Below are 23,228 nucleotides of genomic sequence, written 5' to 3' on the forward strand. Positions count from 1 at the left end.
TAAAAACCCTCAAACACAGGAAAATTTCATGATTTTTTTTTTTAACAAACAACCCTCCAGTGCAATAAAACACAACAGTACAACATTAAGAACCCCCTGCTGTGGTTTAATATTGGAGATTTATTCCTTAACTGTGAGTTTTCATGTTGTTCTGAGTTTTTCTCACATCTCTATTTTGATATATTTTTGTTGGGGGAAAAAATACAGAACATTTTTTTACAGTCATGGTTAACACAATTTGTCAGTGCTTAAAATCATATTCCCAAGTACTGTACTCCTATAATTGAGATTTAATTAGACAGTTATTGTGCAGCACTGTGTGCTAAACAGTGATTAGTGAAACATTTATGGTGATTTATCAACCATGTGGTAGATAAGGATGTACTGTATTAATTTGTTGTTAATCTTTATCAAAGAGATGGGTCGTTCTGTATTAGAACATGCATGAACAATACTATTTAATCTGTCTGTTTGAGTTAGAGACTGCAGGCTTTACTCACTGCTCAACATCTTCTGTTGTCCCTCTGAAGAGGGTTGTTTAAAGCTTTGGAGGAGGCTAGGCAGTCCTTACAATGGAACCTTGCTGCCTCAGAGTCTATATTTCTAGCTAGTTACTTATCTGGCCCTCATCACCATACTGTCTGTGCACGTCAAAGTTATTAATGGATTTTCTTTTCACCCTGTGAGGTAGAGAACTAATATTCCTAATTATTTTAGAGATGAAACTGTGGCACAGATTATACTTGCCACAGTCATGCAGGAGATCTGCGAGTGAACTTGAAATTGAAGCCAGGTCTCCTGAGTCACAGCTCAGTGCCATGTCTGCTAGGACATCTTTCCTATCCCATGGGAAAGGTATAACAGACAACTCTGCGTTACTTTTTCTGCCTAATCTCTGTGGGGCCATGTGTGGGATGATGTATGTCCTCTCACTCTGTTTAGCTGGGCAAGTCTTGTCCCGTGGTCAAATGCAAAACGTCCATATTGTTTTAAAAAAAATAATCAGAAAGGTATTTGTAGCATGATGCAGATCTTTCCTTAATAACAATAAGAATTATGCAGGTATTTCCTATAGGGTGCTATAAACATTCATTTGTACCTAAACCAGTTATTTGGTGATTCTGAGAGTGCATGTAGGAGTAATGGCTGTTGTATGTTGTAGGTTTATGATGATGTACTGTAAATGCCCTTTCTCTTTGTGTCAGCTGCCTGTATTGATCTGAATCATTTGTGTTTTGTCATTGCTGAAGCTGCTCTTAAAAATCATTGGATCCAGTTTTGTAGAAATAGCTAAGGTAGAAAGGGCTTGCAGTTCTCCCTGACTACCTGATTGACAGTAAAATGGGAGGACTACCAATAGATTATTAAAGTAGTGAGCACTCTAGATTCTTTTTGCTTCTCTCTCTGAGGTGTGTCTTTCAAATAAATGTCATAATGCACAGCGTTTTTTAACAACAGAATGTTTATCTGTATATTTCAACCAACTAATTGAAAACTTCTATGGAAAGTATTTTCTGGAGTGCCTGAAAGACTGTCTTAGCAGTATATATAAAATATTAAAAGGGGAGAAAAATCTTTTTTCCTAATTCCTTAAAAAAAGGAGTAATGTCAGAGAAGCAAACAGATTTTTGTCAGCCTTTGTTGCACACATTTGCTAAACATTAGAGAAGCTCTGGGGACTGGTGATAGGATAGAGCACCTAGAGGTCACTGGTTCAAATCCACACCGATGTGGTAATAACCTACAGTTGCCAGCATCTCTTTGGTAGTCTGTGTAAAATGAGCTGGTGTCTCGATCCAGTTCTTAATGGACAAAGATCCACAGCACATAAAATATGATCATATTCAGCATTAACTGGCTTGTATTAGTGTGCCAAGCTGCTCAAACTATCTTCAAAGCCTTCATGGTGGTACTTCCAGTAATGGTTGGGACAGAGAAGAGGTAAGCTTGTTAAGCTGCTTCACTTTGTGGATAAACTTTAGCCTCGAGTTCTACCAGTTTGGTACTTTAATAACAATTTTGTAAATTTTGTAAAAAGTTTTTGGCAGGAACATTATGCTTAGTTTGGAGAAAAGACGGTATGTATGTTTTTGATTAGCGATAATGTTAGCCCTTCATGTGAATTATGGTTCATGTCTTTATCTGAATTCATTAAAAACAAGAGATGGTCCAGACCCACAAAATTCTAATCTATATTTGAGCCATCTCAAAGTTTAGGTACCCATTGATATTGCTTCACCTTATTTTAAAGATGGGGCCAGCTGTGAAACTTGACTCTTCATTTGAAGTTTCCCGAAGCTTATGGTATATTCCTCTTGGATTTTGGGTTTAGTCCCATCTCTAATTTTAGCAAAAACATAAAACTGTGCAAGACTGTTGATCCTAATCTGACAATGTTATAGACTGGAGAATGAATAATCAGGGTTGTGTGGCTTCTCTTAATATCTAAAATATTTTATGCTCATTTATGAATACATTGGAGAATAAATGTTTTAGATTTTAGAAACAGTTCGTACTATTAAAATCCTTTCAATAATGGGAAAAGTAGCCATTGACTTCAGGAAGGAAGGACCTGGTTTAGACTATAATTTTGGGGTTCTACAGTATTTAATACCTCAGACAGAAAAGAAAGTTTATTTTAGTAAAATTTTATATCAAACATTATAAAGTGTTCTGTTGCTTAGGAATCTGACCATAATTTTTTCACTGCTCTTTTCCCTTTGATCCTTATTTGTAGGCTATAGATTTGGTGCCATCTTGTGGGGAAGTGTCACAATTGCAGCTTTCTTATTTTCTTATTCAGGGTACAGGAGGCATTCAAGGTAGCCTGTTTCCTCTTGTTTTTTCCTACCCCCCCCCCCCCCAGATGTTCTGGTTTAACTTGGATTTTAACTTGAAGAGTGGTCAGTTTGGATGAGCTATTACCAGCAGGAGAGTGAGTTTGTGTGTGTATGGGGGTGGGGGGGATGTGAGAACCTGGATTTATGCAGGAAATAGCCCAGCTTAATTGTCATGCACATTGTGTAAAGAGTTATCACTTTGGATGGGCTATCACCAGCAGGAGAGTGAATTTGTGTGGGGGGGTGGAGGGTGAGAAAACCTGGATTTGTGCTGGAAATCACTTTAGATAAGCTATTACCAGCAGGACAGTGGGGTGGGAATAGGTATTGTTTCATATTCTCTGTGTATATATAAAGCCTGCTGCAGTTTCCACGATATGCATCTGAAGAAGTGAGCTGTAGCTCACGAAAGCTTATGCTCTAATAAATTGGTTAGTCTCTAAGGTGCCACAAGTCCTCCTTTTCTTTTTGCGAAGCCACAAAGTAGATACTGTAGGTGAATCTGAGAGGGGAAAATACAGGTTTAATGAAGTTTACTGTGAAATCTGAGCATTCTGTATTCTGAAAACATGCTGTGGTCTACTTTGTGGATTTGACAAGTCAGAGAGTGTCTCTCGAATAATTTCTCTGTCGTGCTTTAACTTGGGATGTAACATCATCTCCAGATGCTCATTCCAGGTTTTGATACATCACATTTTTCTCTGTTGGATTTGACTGAAGGCTGTTGTGATTGGAACTGCTAAAACCCCTGTATATTGGTCTTTTTTAATTTCCCATCTCTAACAGAGCACACAGTGCTAGAACTCCTTTTCAAACGATTTGAATAGAAACTGATTATGCATTATTTAGCTCTCACAACTATTGCTAGTTTGAGCAGAGAAGAATAAGAGACTGAGTCTGGAGAATATTCTCCTTTTGTTATTTTGTCTGAAAAAATATATCAGGGATGTGCTGGGATTGGAGCTTGGACGATCACTTGTTTTATTTCTGGATTACCAGATGCTGTTTTTAAAATTGTGATGTTGTCTCCCTCAGTAACATCAATTCATGTGTTGTCTAATAACCAGTAACAGAAAGATACAGAAGGAAGTTCTCAAAAACACAAAGAGCTAGGTGCCCAACTTCATTGAAAGACAATGTGAGTTAGACATCTAACTGCCCTCTATGCGTTTGAAAATCTCCCTCATTGTGACTACTTGGACACCTTTGCTTGTCATTTAGAGAGCCTTTAGATTAGCAGTGCAATGTTGAGATTTTGTACCTGGTCTTAAAGTTCTTCAGAGGTCTCACTCTGTCTTTCTATTCTCTTTTTCAATGTAATAGAGTAATCATCAGAATCTTGCTTCTTAAGACTGAGCTTACATATCTTGTGTTTATACTTTTCAGGGCATTTCCCCACATCTCATTATTAATGCATCTTATGTAAGGTTTTAATTTACTGTATACAGTACACTGAGGTGAGCTGAGGGTGTATCTTCCCACAGCACAATTAGCCTGAGTTGTCACTCAAGCATTAATCCTAACTTAACTCCTGTCCCCACACACAAATCTCTAGACTGGTGCTTAAGTGGTGCTTTAAGCTTGAGCTCGCTGGCTCCTCAGGGTATGTCTGTGCTGCAGCTGGGAGGTGTGATTCCCAGCATGAGTTAGCATGATTCTGTCTACTCACCTTGAACTAGAGTGATTAAAAATAGCAGGGTGGACTTTGGCAGAACTAGCTGCCTGAGCTTGGACTCAGCGGGTTGGGTGGCCTTGGACTCATGTGGCTAGCCCAACCTGCTGCCAGTGCTGCAACATCTATGCTATGTTTAGCACTTAAGTCAGGTTAAGCTGGCGCAAGTCTGTTTACTGTGCTGGGAATCATATCTCCCAGCTGCAGTGTAGATATACCCGGTGAGGGTTCAAGTTCCAATGATGCTGATACTTGAGCTAGCAATGCAGTAGAAACGCAACAGCTCAAGTTACAGCAATTTATCAGCTAATTCAATCACTTGTGCTGCTAATCAAATCACTCTTAAAATATGGCTGTTGGCAGTCAAATTAGGCTAGCTTGAGTGCAGCAACCTGAGTCTACTAAATTGAACTAACTGCTGCAATGAAGACAAGCCCTGAGAAAGCAACAAATCCTTCTCATTAGGTCTATAAAAGCTCTTTCATTACATTTTTAGATAGTTTTGGTGCCTCAGTACCATTCACAATGTAATTTAATGGTATCTACTGCCTTGGTGCACTTACAAGAAGACATCAATGATTGATGGAGCTTCTTGAATTGTAAAAGTCACTTACGCTTATTTCCTTTATTTTGCCACTTTAGTCTATATAGACTGAATTGACCCTCCTTATCCTTGAGGAAATGTATGCATATTTCTCTTGGCTGAGTATTTAGTCACTGTGGTCTATCATCTTGTCATCTGCAATTTAGATTATTTCAACTCTGTCTACTGAATGTGAAGTTGAAGGCTGCATAGAAACCACTGCTTGCAGTAGCCAGCCTTTTAAAGCAAGAAAAGCTGTCAAAAGCACATCACATCAGTCCCTTTACTGGTTCCTCTTGGATTGTGGATGCACTTCAAGGTACTTGTCTTAGTCTTCATGATTCTGAATGGTCTATTGACTCAGTGGGAATACTGAGGCTGATCCAGTCCAGAGTCAAAAATCTCAGGAGCAGCAAGGACAGAGCTCTCTTTAGAGGCCCCTTTACTGTGGAGCTCATTAAAGCAAGATGTCAGAACGACTTCAAAGCAAAATACAAACCTCATATTTCCGCAAAGCTTTCATGGAATAATGAAAGCCAAGAACAGACCGTCATCATTTCTCGGGGACACATAATGTTTTGCGTTTGGTGCCTAGATGCTAGTGATAGTCAATCATTTCAGTTTTATTTAAATGTCTGGCACAGTGTTTCAAATCTACCTGCATTTCTTACCAGAATTTAGTTGATCCATTCTATTCTACAATATGTTTATTATAATATGATTTATTAATTTTTCACCTTGTATTAATATATTTGGACAATGGCAACAATCTGTATATGTTTGAACCTATATTCAGTTGCTGATTCCTCTTTGAAACATTCTCCTTATTGAAGCAGTATGAATAAAGGCAAAATATAGAATTCAGTTTACTATTGGCTTCAGTTTTTAAGGGCTATATTCTCCCCTATGTTAGGTTTTTTTCCTTAGTAGGGCAGTAATCTCTAAGTTTTTTGACTGTGGAGTTTTTGCTCTTTGTTCTGTCTATGGTGGAAGAAACTAAATCTTTCTTCTTGGACAAAGTTTCTACAAGGCAGTGGAACGAAGCCCAGTTCATAGGATGTTATTCAAGAAATAATTTCTGCTTTTAAGTTTTTCTAGGATCTTAACAAACATCCTATCAGAGAGTCCCCAAATCTTCTTAAGGAAGAAAACCAGTCAAATAAGAGAGGATTGAAAATTATGTATCCACAGGTTCTTCAGTGTTTGAAATCTGACCTTGATTGCTCTCATTAATCTCTTTTAGTAAGTGGTTTGCTGAATAAGTGACTGAAAAATAACTCTTTTTCACATGCGTAATCTTAATTTTTATGAGAAGCAGACCTCTCAAGCACATTCCACATTTAGAGTGAATTAGCCTCACTGTCTGCAGCCACCACCAAACTGGATGATATTTGAAGTGCAGGGGAGAGAGACTTCCAAGAAACCCTTGGCTTAGAGGTAGGGTTGCCAATTCTGGTTGGACATATTCCTGGAGGTTACATCACAGGACATAATCTTTAATTAATTCCTGGAGACCCCGGGCAATCCTGGAGGGTTGGCAACCCTACTTAGAGGTGGTTGCCTTAGGCTAGGATTGCCACCTTTCTAATTGCTGGTAACTGGACCCCGGAGGCCCCACCCCTTCTCTGCCTCTTCCCCTTGAGGCCCGCCCCTTGCTGCTTGCTTGATTGTCTCAAGGAGCCTGCTGGCAGGTAGGAGGTGGCCCTGCCTGAGCAGGGTCTGGCACGGGTTAATGACCCAGTGCCTCCCCCCCGACCTACAGTAACCAGCCTTTTGGTTTGAGTGCCATTTAGGGTTGCCAGGTCCCGGGCACCCAGCAACCCTAAATGGCACCTGGACACAGAAACCAAAAACTGGATTATCCGGGTAAAGCTTGGACTGGTGGCAACCCTACATTAGGCTGGTAGCCAAGAGGCCATGAGTCCTAAAATTCCTCTCTTCCATTAACTCGTATCTACACTTCTCTTCACTTATTATTGAGCATGATCTCATATACCTTACCCTAGGAGGAAGGCAAGTATAATTCCTTAGATTTTACAAACAGGTTAACTGAAAAATTGCACATGGTCACTTCTAACAGAACTGGGAATAGAACTCTGGTCTCTAATATGAATCTCACTGCCTGCCTCCCTCCCCCCCGTCTATAAACACTGCTCTAACCACTAGACAACACTCCCCCTATACCCAAGGATAGAATCTATGATTTTTGGTCCCCAGCTTTCTTCAGCTGTCTAGCAAATGATTGTGCAAAGTATGCCACTTTCCTTCTAATGCATGGAGAATAGTACTCTTAGCTCAGTGAGTACCAATCTGTGTTGGGGATCTGATAGTCCTGGGTTCATCCTGCTGCTGGCCTACGGCAGGGGGTCTTTATGGTTGCACATTATAACATTTCTGATTTTCCTGTTTTCTTTTCAAACAGCTGGCTTACTTAGTTCCCATGGAGAAAAGGCATATTTAAAAGTGGATTTTATAGTTATGGTGAAAAATAGAAAAAAAATCCCACATTTTGGAAATTTGTCACATTTCATTAGCCACATATTGGCACGTTTGAAGGCTGAGAAGAATGGGCAGAAGTCTCTCTCATCATCAGTGAAGGTATTTTTAATTTCCACCAGTTCTCCCAGGCTAGAATGTTTGGCAGGAATAACATCAGGGAAGAATAAGACCATATACCCTTCATATACTATCACTTGTGCTGCCTGGTGGATTCTGTCTGGTCATTGCTAATTGTTTTTGAATAATAAGTACAGTACAATCATTATCATATAGCATTTCCCTGCAGTTACCACATTTCAGCCTATGCTGTACTTAGCAAAGAAAATAAACACAGTAACTCTGTGATAAGGTTTAGAAAATGTTGACTTTAATGGCTTTTATTTTATATTAATAAAGGTACAATGGATACTATCAAAAAGAACATTTTCAGCAGTGCAATGTAGATAACTTGTCATGGTCATCATCATCATCACTCCCATAACCGCATTGGTCGTTGGGGAACCATCATTGATGAGCAATCAATCGTCTCCACCCCTGATCATTGTGTGTCAGTGCTTGAGTCTCCACGAAGTCCATTCCTGTCCATTCTCTTCTTCTGTCTACCTCTTCTTCTCTTCCTCTGTACTGTCCCTTGGAGGATGATCTTGGATAGGCCAGACGATCTGTTATATGGCTGTACCATTTCAGCTTGCGCTTCTTCACGGTCATCAGGAGGTCTTCATATTACCCAGCGCACTGGGTGATGATGTTGTGGACCTCTTCACTAGTGACGTGGTCGAAGTAAGAGATGCCCAGGATTTTACGGAAGTATCTCATCTCTACTATCTGTATTTTCCTGTCAAGTTCCGCCGTAAGGGTCCATGTCTTGCCTGCATACAGAAAAAAGGAGATGTCTGATGCGTGCAGCAGTTTCAGTTTGGATTCCAGGGAGATGTTCTTATTCCTCCAAATTGGCTTTAGCTTTGCCACTGCTGCTGCTGCTGTTTGTGCAGTTCTTGCCAGAATTTCTGCTTTTGATCCTTCATCAGTGAGGATTGCCCCCAAATACTTGAACTGTTTCACTGTCTCCAGCCCTTGTCCACTGACAGAGATATGTGAGCTGATCCCGTCACGTTTGTTTGTCATTCGCTTGGTTTTCTCTGCACTGATTTCCATGCCATATTTTGCGGAGGTTTCATCCAATCATTTCACAAGGTTGGCAAGTTCATCTTTGCTGCCTGCCAGGCCATCAATGTCATTAGTGAACCAAAGATTTGAGATTTTTGCTCCCCAATGCTGACTGTGCATATGTGATCTTCTAGGGCATCAGTCATTATGCGCTCCAAGTAGATTTTGAACAGTGTGGGTGTGGGCAAAAGAAGGCAGCCTTGCTGGACTCCAACAGTGATGCGAAACTACTCTCCTATTGTGCCATTGATGAGAACTGCACTGTTGGTCTTGGCATACAGTTGTTTAATGGTAAGAATAAGATTATGACCAACATTGTACTTCTTCATGGTTGCCCAGAGAGTTTCATGTCATACTTTGTCAAACGCCTTCTTGAAGTCAACAAAGACATGGTAGATGTCCTGCTGGTGTTGTAAGTACTTCTCACATAGAACACGAAGGTTGAAAAACTGTTCTGTGGTACTTCTTCCAGCACAAAAGCCAGCCTGTTCTTTAGCAGTGATATTCTCCGCTTGTGGCTTCAATCTGTTCAATATGACTTTCAACATCACTTTGCTGGGATGGCTAATTAAGCTTATGGTGTGGTAATTTTGACACAATTGCAGGTTGCCTTTCTTTGACAGTGTGATGATTAGTGACTGTGACCATGTAGAGGGCCAGATCTTGTTGCAGATCTTGGTGAGTACATCTATTACTATTTTTACTCTGAGTTTCATCAGTTTGGCTGGGATGTTTTCAATACCTTTAGCCTTTCCATTCTTGAGTGATTTCACAGCTTATCTCCACTTCTTCACGCAGTACTGGAAAGTAATCCTCCTCTGTTGAATCTGTCTAGGACACTAGGATCTCCATTTGTCTGATGGTTGTTTAGATCAGAGCTGTAATTTGTCCACCTATTGATGATGTCCCTTTCTTCTGTAAGGCTGTTCCCTTCTTTGTCTTGAATTGAGTTAGCTTTCATTCATCAGATCTTTTGCAACCTGGAAGGCTAATTTGCTATTTTATTATTGATACACTCTTAAACTTTAGAGGATTGTTTTTAAATCCATATCTCCTTCGCCACCTTCATTCCTTTCTTGATATTTCTGCCAATCGCTCTGTATTTATCAGCTCCCTCAGTGCTGTTCTTGTCTCTCTTAAGTTCTCTTGTAATGTCACACATTTGTAGTATTTTATTTGTGACCCATGGCTTTGTCTTCTTACGATGTTTCCCAAGGATGTCCATTGCTGCCTCATTCATTACAGTGTTGAAACTGTTGGTCACTGTTTCTATGTCTTCCTCTAGAGCAAGAAGCGGGGTAAACTTTCAGCCCATCATTGCTTGGAATGACTCTGCAATGTTTTGGTCTCTGAATCTTTCTAAATCAAACTTGGTTCTGGTGAACTTTGGCCTGACGATTTTCATTAGCTGAAGCCAAAAATTTAATATCATAGGGTCATGATCATTTCCTATATCAGCACTGGGGATGCTCCTTGTTTTAGCTCTGTTAATCCCAGAACGAAATCGGTTTTGCACCATGATGTAGTCAATCTGGCTGTGATGTAGACCATTAGGTGTGTGCCACGTTAATCATCTACTTTATGTGCTCCTATGCTTTATGATGCTTTATGTGCTCCTAATGTGTTTGTAAGAGCCAGAATGTTATAGCTGGCAAACTCCAAAAGTCTCAATCCTCTCTCATTGGTTACTGCATTACAGAAAGGGCCATAATAATCTCGCCAATCTGCCTGTGCATCACTACCCACTATAGCATTTAAATCTCACTGTACAATCAGGATATCTTTCTTGTGTACCTTATTGATGATGTCTTGGAGCTGATTGTAAAAATCCTCAATTTGCTCATCATCATAGTCTGTTGTAGGAGTGTAGACTTGTACCACTGTGATATTAAACCGTACTGCCTTTAGATGGATGGAAATAACCCTGCTGGACGTTGGACGGCATCCTAATACTGATTTTTTGATACCTTTATGCATAAGAAATCCTACGCTGTTGACGTGTTTGTCCTCTCCACTGTCATAGAGTGGCCTTTTTCCATTAGTGCCTCTCCAAAGTTCTTCTATCTGACCTTAGAGATTCCTAGGAGATGCCAGGTATATTGTTCCATTTCGTATGTGAGTTCTTTCAACCTCCCTATTGTCTCAGTGTCCTTACATTCCATATGTCTATGATGATGTTATCTCTTCCACGGATTCTCTTTGTTGGGGTTACACCAGTAGTATACTTGTCACATCCGCCCTGGTGGGATACGGATGACGCGGTCATTATTAACTCAGGCTGTGACCAATCTGGTATGGACATGGTTGACTTGCTCATCATATGATGTGTCTTGGTCAAATTTCTAACCTGTTGGAGCCCATTCTTCTCCAGGCAGCCCCTTTTTAGTTGCCTCTTATGACATGCAGGAGGAGCAGTAGGCCTATTCTGCCCCTGGACCCACATTATAATTATAATATTATAGCCAATATTATACTAATATATGTACAGCTTTTAATGGTGTAAATAAGACTATGGAATATAATAGTTTAGAGAATGTGATTTATTGTCCTCATGTTATAAGACCTGATTGAAGTTGACTATAAACAGCTTTCAGGCTATTGAAATCATCAGGAATCTCAGTACTGACTGCAATGCAAACTAGATCAGACACCCCTAGCATAATTCATTTTTAGGAGGATGAGGATCATATGATACCATCTGCTGTAATTGTAAGCTTCCTGGGAAAGTTACACTCCATTTATTTCTACATGTGAAATCCTATTTTATTCCTCCAGGTGGGTAATGGCTTTAGCCAGTTTATTGTCATTTTTTTAAAAAGTGGCAACAACTTTTTGAAAATTTCAGCTCACTTTATCAGAAATCTTAATTTTTTGGTTGTTAAAAAGGATTGAAATATTTGAATTATAAACAGTCCTTGAAAATTCTATGAACATTTGCTCACACAGAACCATTATTTTTACCTCCTCCCATTTGAGATTTCTGAGATGCTAATTCTACAACTGAGTTTAATCTGCCCTTTCCCGTTAGCACTTTTAATATATGAGCTTAATGCAGTAGCATGCTGGATTGTTGTTCTTTGTAAATCTGTTGTACATCATATTTTCTTAAAGGAATAGTAATTCAGTAGGTAATCTTTCTGTCTGTTTGCGATTTAACATGGAGTCAACCTATTAATGCTAGCAAAAAAGTTATTTTCTGAGACTTGCATCATGTCTGTCAAGTGATTTGTAATAAGACGCTGACAATTTGAATTCAGAGGGTGGTTGAATGGAAGGAGTTGTAGTTGTTGGCACTCCAGAGTATTTAATAATACATGTCTATGGCTTGAAAACTCAAAAGTGGTTGCCTTAAAACAAACTTGTATTTAAGCAATAGGCCAAGGCAAGGGAGTGCCTTTCTGAGAGTTCTAAGGCTTGTTCTAAGGCATGAAGATGAAACCTGATTAACAGCTAACACCAGAAAAGAGGAAAAAAAATCCCCAGAAATATACTGCCTTTTTTTCTTAGTTGGAAACGTTAGAATGGAAACACTAGAACAGAACCTACTTGCAGAAAATGATGACGGAAATAATTTTTAATAGTTACTTTGGTTAACATGAGATTAGAGGTAGATCTTATCCAATTAAAAAATATTAAGACAACATTTATTTGATCTTGCTGGTAGAAAAACTGGCCGGTTTTTGTCTTTTAGATGAAACATAAAGCAGAGGTGCTAATCACTTAGAATTATTGAGCCATCGATGCACTTTTCACAATAATAGGGGTGTTAAACATTAATGTTCTGGCTAAATTCCAATGTGATTAACTAAAATTACATTGGATGAGGTGTCTTTCCTGACCTGTTCTAAACCATTATATAGTGTTCACTGTTCAGCAATTGTCATGTTTCAACCCATCTAGATGACTGTATGGTGGCAGCATGGATAACGTGTTTTCTATATATGGTTTTCAGAACATTTGGGGAACCTTCATGTAGTATGGTGCTGTGTAAAATAAGTAGTTATTACTATTTTTATTGATTACTATTATTATTTATTAAACAGCCAACTTATTATAATGGCTGTTGGAAACCAAAAAAAAAATGACAAACCTGCTATGTACATTGAAAGGTATTGCTTGATTTTTTTCTTTTTCTTAATACTAAATATGTTGTATTGCCATTTTGTGGCCTTGATCCTAAAAGGGGATCTGGCTCTGAATCTTTGTCCATTCTTACATGCTGCTCCACTGTAGGAAAAAAACTCTGTTGCAGGCCTCCATTGCTCTCCTCGCTCAAATTTCTCCTCCTGTTTTAACTTCTGCCATGTGGCCCACAAACAGAGAAAAGACATTTTGATTTTAAAAAAAATTATGTAATTGACTCTTTCATCTGAACTTCCCAGTTTGTACTGTCTTTCTCTGTGTATTCTCTAGATTTTAAGCTCTCTGAAGCAAAGGCTATTTTAAAATCTATTTTATATAGGCCAAACATAATGTTGATTGACAAATATAATATAACAGATTCATATTAAGATATATCTGAATATATATTAAAGTTAAAATGAATTATTTTAATAGAGTAACAAATTGCTGAAAAAATATAAATTCAGTCTTTTGAAGACTGTGCCCACATTTTAAACAGTAAATATGTACTTCTGAAAGATTTCATTGCTATCTAAATGTCATTTTAATCACATTTCTAGCAAAAGTGCTTCAGCAGGTTATGAAGTACTTAAAAGGTTAAGATGGATCCCCTGCTCTGAATAATAATTTTCTTATTTTCCCTATTATTCTCCTTAATTGGTGCTCTTTGATTTAAGTGAGTTGTTCAATAGCAGTTTCTTCAAGTGGAGGAGGTTTTCCATTAAAACCTTATTTTAGCCTCTCCTCTCAGTTTAACAGAAAAGCTCCATTTGCCCTGGACGACCTCAGCCCACAGAAGAAATTTTGAGAGGTTTGAAGGGGATTGGACAAGACAATATAAAAGTAAAAATAAAGATTTTTGTTATTTGAATGGGACTTTTTTTTGGTTTGTTAAGGATGAAAACTGCAGGAGTAATTCCAGTGAAGTCAATAGGAGTAGAACTCCTTCAAGCTGACAAGCAACAAACACAAATCATGAAATTCCCTGTTAGAGTGTCCAAAGCAGTGCTTAATTTGTAATGAAAGTGGTGCCAGGGCTCAAGCAATTTTTTTACATTCATAATTGATGCAGCAAGCCCAGCAGTGCTGGGGCTATGAACTGCCAAGCCTAGAGGTGAGCCCTGGCAACCCCTGGTACCCATAAAATTTTACCTGTTTAGCTTTTGATAAGCCCCAGAGGTGGAATGAGAGGTTGTGGAACCTAAACAAAAATGCTTTATTTAATCAGCCTAATCCATCTATCAACCAACTGCTGTGGTATCCAGGCATGAAATAAACCATATCTAGAATATTAATCATAATTATAGCTAAGGAGGGAGGCAATGCTATTTGGCAAATTAAACGTAAAGTAAGCTGCACATCCCTGGAAGTGTTTGCACTTTGTTCATAAAATCTAGAGCTGGTTAGAAAATGGGAAAATAAAAACCTGAACATTTTTGAGTATTCCTTTTGAAAAGCAAGGTTCAAAAATTTCAAATCAGCTCTAAGAAAACTATACTGAGTATATTGATAGTACAGCACAATGTTCAACTTGTATAATTTGAAATCTAAGAATGTGTGTAAGTATCTCTTCTGCAGAAACAATATTGAAAATACTTGGCACATTGTGAAAGCAAGTTTTTTTTATTTCAGAAGTATACTTACAATATCTAGGTTTCAGTAATCTTTTGCAGGACTGCTTTAGCAGGACCCAGATAGGGAGGTGAACCCCATTAGAAGCAGGGCAGATTTTTAGCAAGGGGTTTCCAGGAGTCTCCTCCAGCACCTCAGTGGAACTGCAGGTTGATTCTCTTCCTCAGATACAGAGTTGGGGAGCAGATTGGAAACTTGCTTTCCTGAAGGCCAGGAAGGGATGGGAAGGGTTTAGTTTAATTTTCAATTTACAATGCTTTTTGTCATTTTCTTTCTCCTTGTTCTTTGAAGAGGCTTGAGTGCTTTTGAATGTCCTTAATATTCTGGTCAATCATTTACTGCTGTGATAAAATAACTCCTGGGGATCCTGCTCTCTGACTTCAGAAGGTTGCCGGGAGTAACTGCAAGATTCAGATTCTGAACATCTTTCGTAGACAACAGGCATTTGGAATCTAAATCCAAAGGGATTGATTGTGTTGACTTTTAGGTTGTGAGAAATCATATCAGGAGTAAGGTTTACTTGAGGGACCCAAATATCCTAGAAAGCTTCCCTAAAGCAGTGCTAAGCACTTCTGTTCTGAAGGAGAACAGATGAGGTTAAGTATGACAGAGAAGTAAAATGAGACATCTTTGCAGATAAAAAAAAGGGTAAGTTTTTTTTTTTCTCCCTCCCACCCTTCCAACCACCACATATTGGTGGTGGTGGTGGTATTATTTATTTGTATTACTGCAGTGCCTAGTAGGGGTCCTAGTAGATCAGTACCCCATTTGGTAGACACTGTATAAACATAGAATAAAAATATGGTCCCTGCCCTGGATGTTGTTACTTTAATTGCAGAAGAAAAAAATTTAAAACATGGATACCTAACATTAGACTGCAGGTGCTCAGCACCTCTAAAACTCAAGCTACTTCTAGTTAGATACTTAATGTTAGACATCAAAGTTTGAAAATTTTAATTAGTGTGCCTATATTAATCTAATCCTGACTCTTGGACTCTGTTCTTTATACATTTTTTGTTTCTACCTATTTATATAATTTACTAACTTTAATCTGTTAGGGCCAGATTCTCCCATCCTTACTCACAGTGGAAGCACCTTACTTTTCAAATAGTCCTCAGTAAAGTACTATTCAGTGAGTGAAGGTTGGAGAATTTTAGTTCTTGAAAAAAATGCTTATCCTAGAAATGCTTGCCTTAGAAATCATGCTGTATTTTTCCAAAGGTACGAGAAAGAAGGATGACTAATTGTTTAAAAACATACCCTTAGAAACCACACCTTGTTGCAGTCTGAAGACACCCGTGGCATCAGTATTTTGTTATAATATGATGGTGGTGATGATGATGATTGTTTTAATGATGCACATTCTTTATGTAAAGCTATTTTGGGATCTGAGGAACTGTCTGGCTGCTGGCCATTTGTTAATTTTTTGGTGCATGTATGTGTACTTTCTGTTAACATTTTGTTTGATATTTCAACTTTATAAATGTCCTTTTCTCCAGTGTATTTTATAACATCTGAAAGCAGTTGTTCACAGCAAACATTCCTCTTACAGCAACTGGTTGCTTTAGAAATCATTTGTATTGCTTGAGTAAGGACTACAGGATTTAATCCATGAGTATGGGACTGCTTCTACCAGTAAGGGGAAAAATATTGATTAACCAATTCTGAGAGGATACGGATAAAAATATTTTACTAAGAGGGTTCTACAAGGTCCTGTGATATGCTGAAGACGTCTTTCATGATGCTGCATGCTCTGAGTTCCTGTTGATAAAATGGGAATTGAAGGAGCATATTACTTCACAGGAGATGTGCCAAACCAGAGCTGTTTGAAAACCTAATAACATTATTTGACAAATAACAGCAATTATTCACTGAACAGAGTATTCAACCAGCTCTGTTCAGAACAGGATCACGTTTTAGGAGCAGGATGAATTCAAAAGTACTAAAATTAGTTCACTGACCGCGAAAGAAGTAGATCATGCTTCCATGTAACAAACCTGGAGGGATATTTGACACTTGTATCAATGGATTTTATATGCAAAGAATGCTCCGAATTGATTAATATTCTCCCATGCTTTAGGGATTGACTACAATACACTAAATATGTATTACAAAGAATATAGTATATGGAAAGGGGCCAAAAACTATCTGACAGCAAGAGATTATAGTAAAGTTTTGGAAAAGGAACTATCACTTCTCTCGACAGTGTATAGTGAGACTGGATTCAGTGGATTAGGAAGTAATACAGTTTAACTGTGGTTGGATTTATAAAAGGACTGAATAATTTTCTTAACAATAACAAGATTTGCTATTATGTCCCCCAAAGTAAGAAAGAAACCAAATCCCATGGTTCAGAATGCAGGCTGGTCACCTAATGGGTCAGAAGATAATTTTTCCACTTTGTGTAGCATTGTGCAATTGGTCAGCTGTGTAATAGAATTTTTTCACCTTCCTTTGAAGTATCACTGCTGGAGGCAGGATACTGGATTTGATGGACTAAAGGTTTGGTACCAACTGGAAAATTTTATATGTCTGTGCCCTAAAACACAGGGCATTACATATAGGGCAACTGTATTCCATTTCTTTTCACAGTGTGAAGAGATAATATGATAGTGCAAGGTGGCCTTTCAGGTGTCCCATAACATCAAAATATTAGCTGCAGATGGTGCTTTCGAGGGGTGTGTGTGTGTAAAATCTTAGCTGAATGTAGAAACACACAAAAATCCTACATTCTAGATCAGGCATTTTCAAGAGTTGGGGGCTTCACCCTACAGGTGCAGCCTGCCTGAACAAAATGATAAAAACTCCTGTCACTTTTATGTACATTAAGAAAATGCAAATAGCTGTATTAGGCTTTAGCTGGGCCTGATTTGTGATATCTTTCTCATGCATCCATCAGGGCTGCAGGGACAAAGCAGGGTTTCCCCTTCAGTGGGACCACCATGACAAGTGAGAAAAGGCGTTTGTATGGCACTGTTGTAGCCGGCGTCACAAGATATTTAGATGCCAGATGTGCTAAAGATTCATATGTCCCTTCATGCTTCAACCACCATTCCAAAGGACAGCATCCATGCTGATAATAGGTTCCGCTCGAAAACCATCCAAAGCAGCGTGGACCGACGCATGTTCATTTTCATTGTCTGAGTCAGATGCCACCAGCAGAAGGTTGATTTTCTTTTTTGGTGGTTCGGGTTCTGTAGTTTCAGCATCAGAGTGTATCTCTTTTAAAACTTCTGAAATCATGTGCCATAGTTCATCCCTCTCAGATTTTGGAATTCATTTCTGAGTCTTAAACCTTGGGTATAGTGCTGTAGCTATTTTTAGAAATCTCACATTGGTACCTTCTTTGTTTTTTGTCAAATCTGTAGTGAAAGTGTTCTTAAAAGGAACATGTGCTGGGTCATCATCTGAGAAGACTATAATGTGAAATATATGGTAGGATGCGGGTAAAACAGCAGGAGACATACAATTCTCCCCCAAGGAGTTCCATCATAAATATAATTAATGCATTATTTTTTTTAAACGAGCATCATCAGCATGGAAGCATGTTCTCTGGAATGGTAGCCAAAGCTTGAAGGGGCATATGAATGTTTAGCATGTCTGGCACGTAAATACTTTGCAATGCCAGCTACAAAAGTGCCATGTGATAGGGTTGCCAGGTGTCTGTTTTTTGACTGGAACATCCAGTCGAAAAGGGAACTTGGCAGCTCCGGTTAGCACTGCGGACTGTGCCGTTAAAAGTCTGGTTGGCGGCACAGCAGGGCTAAGGCAGGCTTCTTGCCTGCCATGGCTCCGCACGGCTCCCGGAAACAGCAGTATGCCCCCTCTCCGGCTCCTACGTGTAGGGGCAGCTGGGGGGCTCCTCACTCTGCCCCCACCGCAAACGCTGGCTCTGGGAACCATGGCCAGTGGAAGCTGCGGGGGTGGTGCCTGCAGATTGGACAGCACGCAGAGCTGCCTGGCCACGCCTCCGCATTGGAGCTGGAGGGGGGGCATGCCACTGCTTCCGGGAGCTCTTTGAGGTAAGTACTGCCCAGAGCCTGCATCCCTGACCCCCCCCACGCCCCAACCCCCTGCTCGAGACTTAATCCCTCTCCTGCCCTCTAAACCCCTCGATTCCAGCCTGGAGCACCCTCCTGAGCCCCAAATCCCTCATCCTCAGCCCCACACCAGAGCCCGCAGCCAGAGTCCTCCCCCACACCCTAACCCCTTGCCCCAGGCCAGAGCCCCCTACCATACCCTGAACCCCTCATTTCTGCACCCCGGAAGCTGCATCCCCAGCTCAGAGCCTGTACCCCCTCCCATACTTCAACCCCCGTCTCAGCCCAGAGCCCCCTCCCACACCCCGAACTCTTCATTTCTGGCCCCACCTCAGAGCCTGCATCTCCAGCCAAAGCCCTCACCCCCTCCTGTGCCCCAACCCCCGAGCCAGCCCAGTGAAAATGAGCGAGTGAGAGAGGGTGAGGAGAGCGAGGGAGAGACAGGTGGTGGGGGAGGATGGAGTGAGTGGGGGGTGGGACCTCAGAGAAGGGGTGGGGCAGTTGCGGGGCAAGGGTGTTCAGTTTTGTGTGAGTAGAAAGTTGGCAGTCCTACCATGCAAATGCCTGTTCTCACTTTCAGATGACATTGTAAATAAGAAGTGGCCAGCATTTTCTCCTGTAAATGTAAACAAACTTGTTTGTCTTAGTGCTTGGCTGACCAAGAAGTAGGACTGAGTGGACTTGTAGGCTCTAAAGTTTTACATTGTTTTGGTTTTGAGTGCAGTTATGTATAAAAAAAAATCTACATTTGTATATTGCACTTGCACGATAGAGATTGCATTACAGTAATTGTATGAGGTGAATTGAAAAATACTATTTCTTTTATCATTTTTACAGTGCAAATATTTGTAATAAAATAATAATATAAAGCAAGCACTGTGCATTTTGTATTCTGTGTCGTAACTGAAATCAATAAAATTGAAAAATGTCAAACATTCACAATATTTAATAAATTTCAATTGGTATTCTATTGTTTTACTATACGATTAAAACTGTGATTAATCACTATTAATTTTTTTGAGTTTATCATGTGAGTTAACTGTGATTAATCAACAGCCCTACTTATCAGTGATTTTATATGAGAAGTTGAGGCGCTTCAGAAAGTACATTAGGATTAAAATATATGGTGCCATGTTTCCAAAATTATCAGAATCTCATTGATATGCTGCTGAGATTGAAAAGCTTTTACTTTGGATCATATGACTATCTAAAAGTTTATATTTTTATGAAATTTAGTACATTGTTTAGACAATTTCATGAATATAGGGGAAGTAGTAACTGCTGTGAAATCTGCAAATAATAATATGATCTGAAATTATACCATTAACTATAATAATTTGGGACAATTACTTGTGGCCAAATCTAGTCTTCATTTAGGCAAATCTCCTACTGACTCTGCCTTCAATAAGGACTGCAAGCTATCAGTGAATAGAAAACCACTTTATGCAGGCAGAGTATGGAGGTACACAATACTTAAGGACAATCTGCAGTGTCGAAATATATGGTAATCTAGAAGAAAACAGTCAGATCAATACAAGTCGTCTTTATTCAGTGATGGAATTACAACTTTTGGAACACTAATAAATCTATTTGTAATATATCCACTGGCTAGAGTATGTCATAGCTTTAGAGTGATATGTTTAAATGCTTATAAATTTGTTGGTGCTGTACTGTATTATACAGTGGTTCTCAACTGTGGTCCACCGCTTGTTCAGGGAAAGTCCCTGGCGCACCGGGCCGGTTTGTTTACCAGCCGCGTCCACAGGTTCAGCCGATCGCGGCTCCCATTGGCCGCGGTTCGCCGCTCCAGGCCAATGGGGGCTGTGGGAAGGGCGGCCAGCACATCCCTTGGCCCACGCCGCTTTCTGCAGCCCCCATTGGCCTGGAGCGGCGAACCGCGGCCAGGGGGAGCTGTGATCGGGCGAACCCGCAGATGCGGCAGGTAAACAAACTGGCCCGCCGCGCCAGGGACTTTCCCTGAACAAGCGATGGACCAGAGTTGAGAACCACTGGTATAATACAATAAAATGATTTTTTTTCTGTTGAAAGTACTTTATGTTGAATTCAGTTCTTTCAGTTGAATATTCTTTGCTTGCATTTGACCTTTCTTTATGTTGATTTTGCTTCATTTTTTCATTTACCATGCTGTTCAGTTTTTGGATGCCAGGAGAACAAAGGTTTGTCCTCTATTTGCAGTCAATTTGTTTTGCAAAATTCAGTATTGCTTACCATTTGTTCTATTTTTGTTTGTTTGAGATGCAGTAATCCTGTTTACTAAAGTTGTTCATAGCTTTATTTGCAAAAAAAAAAAATTAATTAATCTTTATTTATGGTGAGGGCTATGATTTGCCTTATAGCATGAACAGTGCCATTGAAAAAAGTGGAAGGCAGAATTACTTCTAGTGTATGAAACAACTTAGAAAACAAGGAATACTGCATCTTCAAGCTTTATAGGCACAAAGTGTACTAGTGGTTGTGTCACTTTGAGATTTTTGCAACAGTTCACTTTCTCTTCACTGCCTAGTTTTATTAAGCATTAATTTTACCTGTAACTGACACTATTTTGTGTTTGTGTTTCCATCTATGTTTTAAATTTTTCCAGTAGCAGTTGAAAACCTTCATTACAAGTATTTTGTCACAGATGCATTTGACATTTTTATATGGCCACTTGGTAGAATCATCACTGAGTCTGTTAACTTTTGTACCTTTACCTACCAATAGCTTAACAGAAGAAAAACTACATTTAGATCCTTCAGTTACCTTTTTTTTTTTTTTTATATTATAGCATTTGCAACTGACCATCCAGGCACTTCAAGATGAGCTTCGAACTCAGAGAGACCTTAATCATCTTCTTCAACAAGAAAGCGGAAACCGAGGAACTGAGCATTTTACTATTGAGCTTACAGAGGAGAATTTTCGAAGACTTCAGGCAGAACACGATAGACAGGCTAAAGAGCTCTTTCTCTTGAGAAAAACTCTAGAAGAAATGGAGTTGAGAATTGAAACACAAAAGCAAACACTAAATGCTAGAGATGAATCAATAAAAAAGCTCCTAGAAATGTTGCAAAGTAAAGGTTTGCCATCCAAAGGAATGGAAGATGACAATGAAAGAGCTCGAAGGATGGCCGAGGCTGAATCTCAGGTTAATCATTTAGAAGTGATTTTAGACCAGAAGGAGAAGGAAAACATACATCTTAGAGAGGTAAGAAAAGCACCTTCCTCTAAAATCTTTTCAGATAAAAGGACACTGGCAAGGACATTTGTCCTAATTTTGAAAATATATTTTATACTACTTTGAAACTTGAAACTGGAATCTATTTTCTTTTTGACTTTTCTTAAATCAAAAAGGATATTGAAACATTTAATTTCAAATTCTTCCAATCCACAAACACGTAAACGTAAGGAATTACATGGACTCTGGAAACAGGTATAAGAAAAGAAATTAGGTCACGTTTTGGGTTTTCCTGCTTTGATAGTGTCTCTTTAACCACCAAGATACATTTTCTTTGAAAAGTCAAACTTATGCAGCTATTGAGGAGAGAATGAATAGCTACTGATATTGAAAATTAAATAAGGAAGAGTTGACAAAAATGGAGTAAAATGATGCAAGCTTATTTTTTTTTCTCTTTGGCTGTCTTGTTCTTGGCATTAACACATGCAGGTTTCTGCTTCTGGGGGGTTGAATCAGACGAAGATCTGTGGCAGATCAAAGCATTGCATGTTGAATGTGAAGTGGTGGGAACTGGCTGGTACAGCAAATGTCTTTGTGACACCCTGCCTTTTCAGGGAGGAAGAGTAAAGTTTTGTTCTCTAGGCATTGTGGTTGATAATGCCTTTATCCTGAAGATCTTTCTCAGGCAAAACTCCCATTAAGTTATCCATTAGTATGGTCTGAAGTCAACGGGATATTAAAGGAATTGCACCTGCTTGCATCAGCACTGAATTTGGCTCAAAGTCTGCTAATCTGTGTTGTACTCTATAGGCTATTAATCTAGCTTCCTGGTTTTGATCTGCTTTTGTCAGAATGACCTGTGCTGTTTATTTTAGGGTTAAATGATTTATTCTTTTTCATTGGCACTGTTTGTATCATGGAGCTTAGTATCAGTGTTGTTTAGGTCTGTAAGTAAAGCTACAGTGTATAGGAATGGAATGTGTTTTACTTTCAGGTTTCATATACTGCTTTGTGATGGGAGGTGATGTTTGTTGCTTTGATTGAAATAAGGTCGTATCTTTTTTCTCTTTTTTAAAAAAATATTTATTACCAAAGGTAATTGTTCTAATTCTACTCTGAAGTCATAGATGGGGAGTTCTTGTGAACTTGTATTATTTGTTTGAATAATTGGAAGTGCATGTGAGGTTTTGGTCCATTTAGTATAGTCTTCCAGTACTGTATGGTGTGGAAGAACTTTGGAGTTTTTATGGAGAATACTTTTGGAAGCAGTTTGAAACTCTGATATATTATGAAACCAGTGTATGAATTATTTAGGATGTGTTTACATTTTAATCTCTCTAAAAAAGTATTTGTTGTTTGGGGACTTCAACTAAAATATAATAATTACTGTCTTTTAGAGGTTGATCTGTAGAGCCCATGTTTTGTCCCTAGGAATGGTATTTTCTTTTGGAGGCCATCTTGTATACAGTGTCAATCAAACCCTTAAAAGTTTTTTTTTAAT

General features: G+C 39.1%; 1 protein-coding gene across 10 annotated transcripts in view; it reads left to right on the top strand.

The window, feature by feature from the left end:
• ERC2 (ELKS/RAB6-interacting/CAST family member 2) overlaps positions 1-23,228 on the top strand; it is an 830,030-nt gene that overhangs the window by 111,189 nt on the left and 695,613 nt on the right. For 5 of the 10 annotated variants that reach the window (XR_012159812.1, XR_012159814.1, XR_012159815.1 and 2 more), the window contains exons 3-4: positions 20,709-20,732; positions 21,341-21,757. The exons of 1 other annotated variant lie outside the window; for it this stretch is intronic. Coding sequence is in view for 1 of the 9 variants with exons in the window: in XM_073351518.1 (XP_073207619.1) it covers positions 20,709-20,732; positions 21,341-21,757 (441 nt within the window). In the remaining 8 variants the exon portion in view is untranslated. The remainder of the gene's footprint in view (positions 1-20,708; positions 20,733-21,340; positions 21,758-23,228) is intronic. 4 more of the 10 variants (XR_012159813.1, XR_012159816.1, XR_012159818.1 and 1 more) reach the window with 1 other exon arrangement.

This window comes from Lepidochelys kempii, chromosome 7, assembly GCF_965140265.1.
Source record: "Lepidochelys kempii isolate rLepKem1 chromosome 7, rLepKem1.hap2, whole genome shotgun sequence".
Lineage (NCBI taxonomy): Eukaryota > Metazoa > Chordata > Testudines > Cheloniidae > Lepidochelys > Lepidochelys kempii.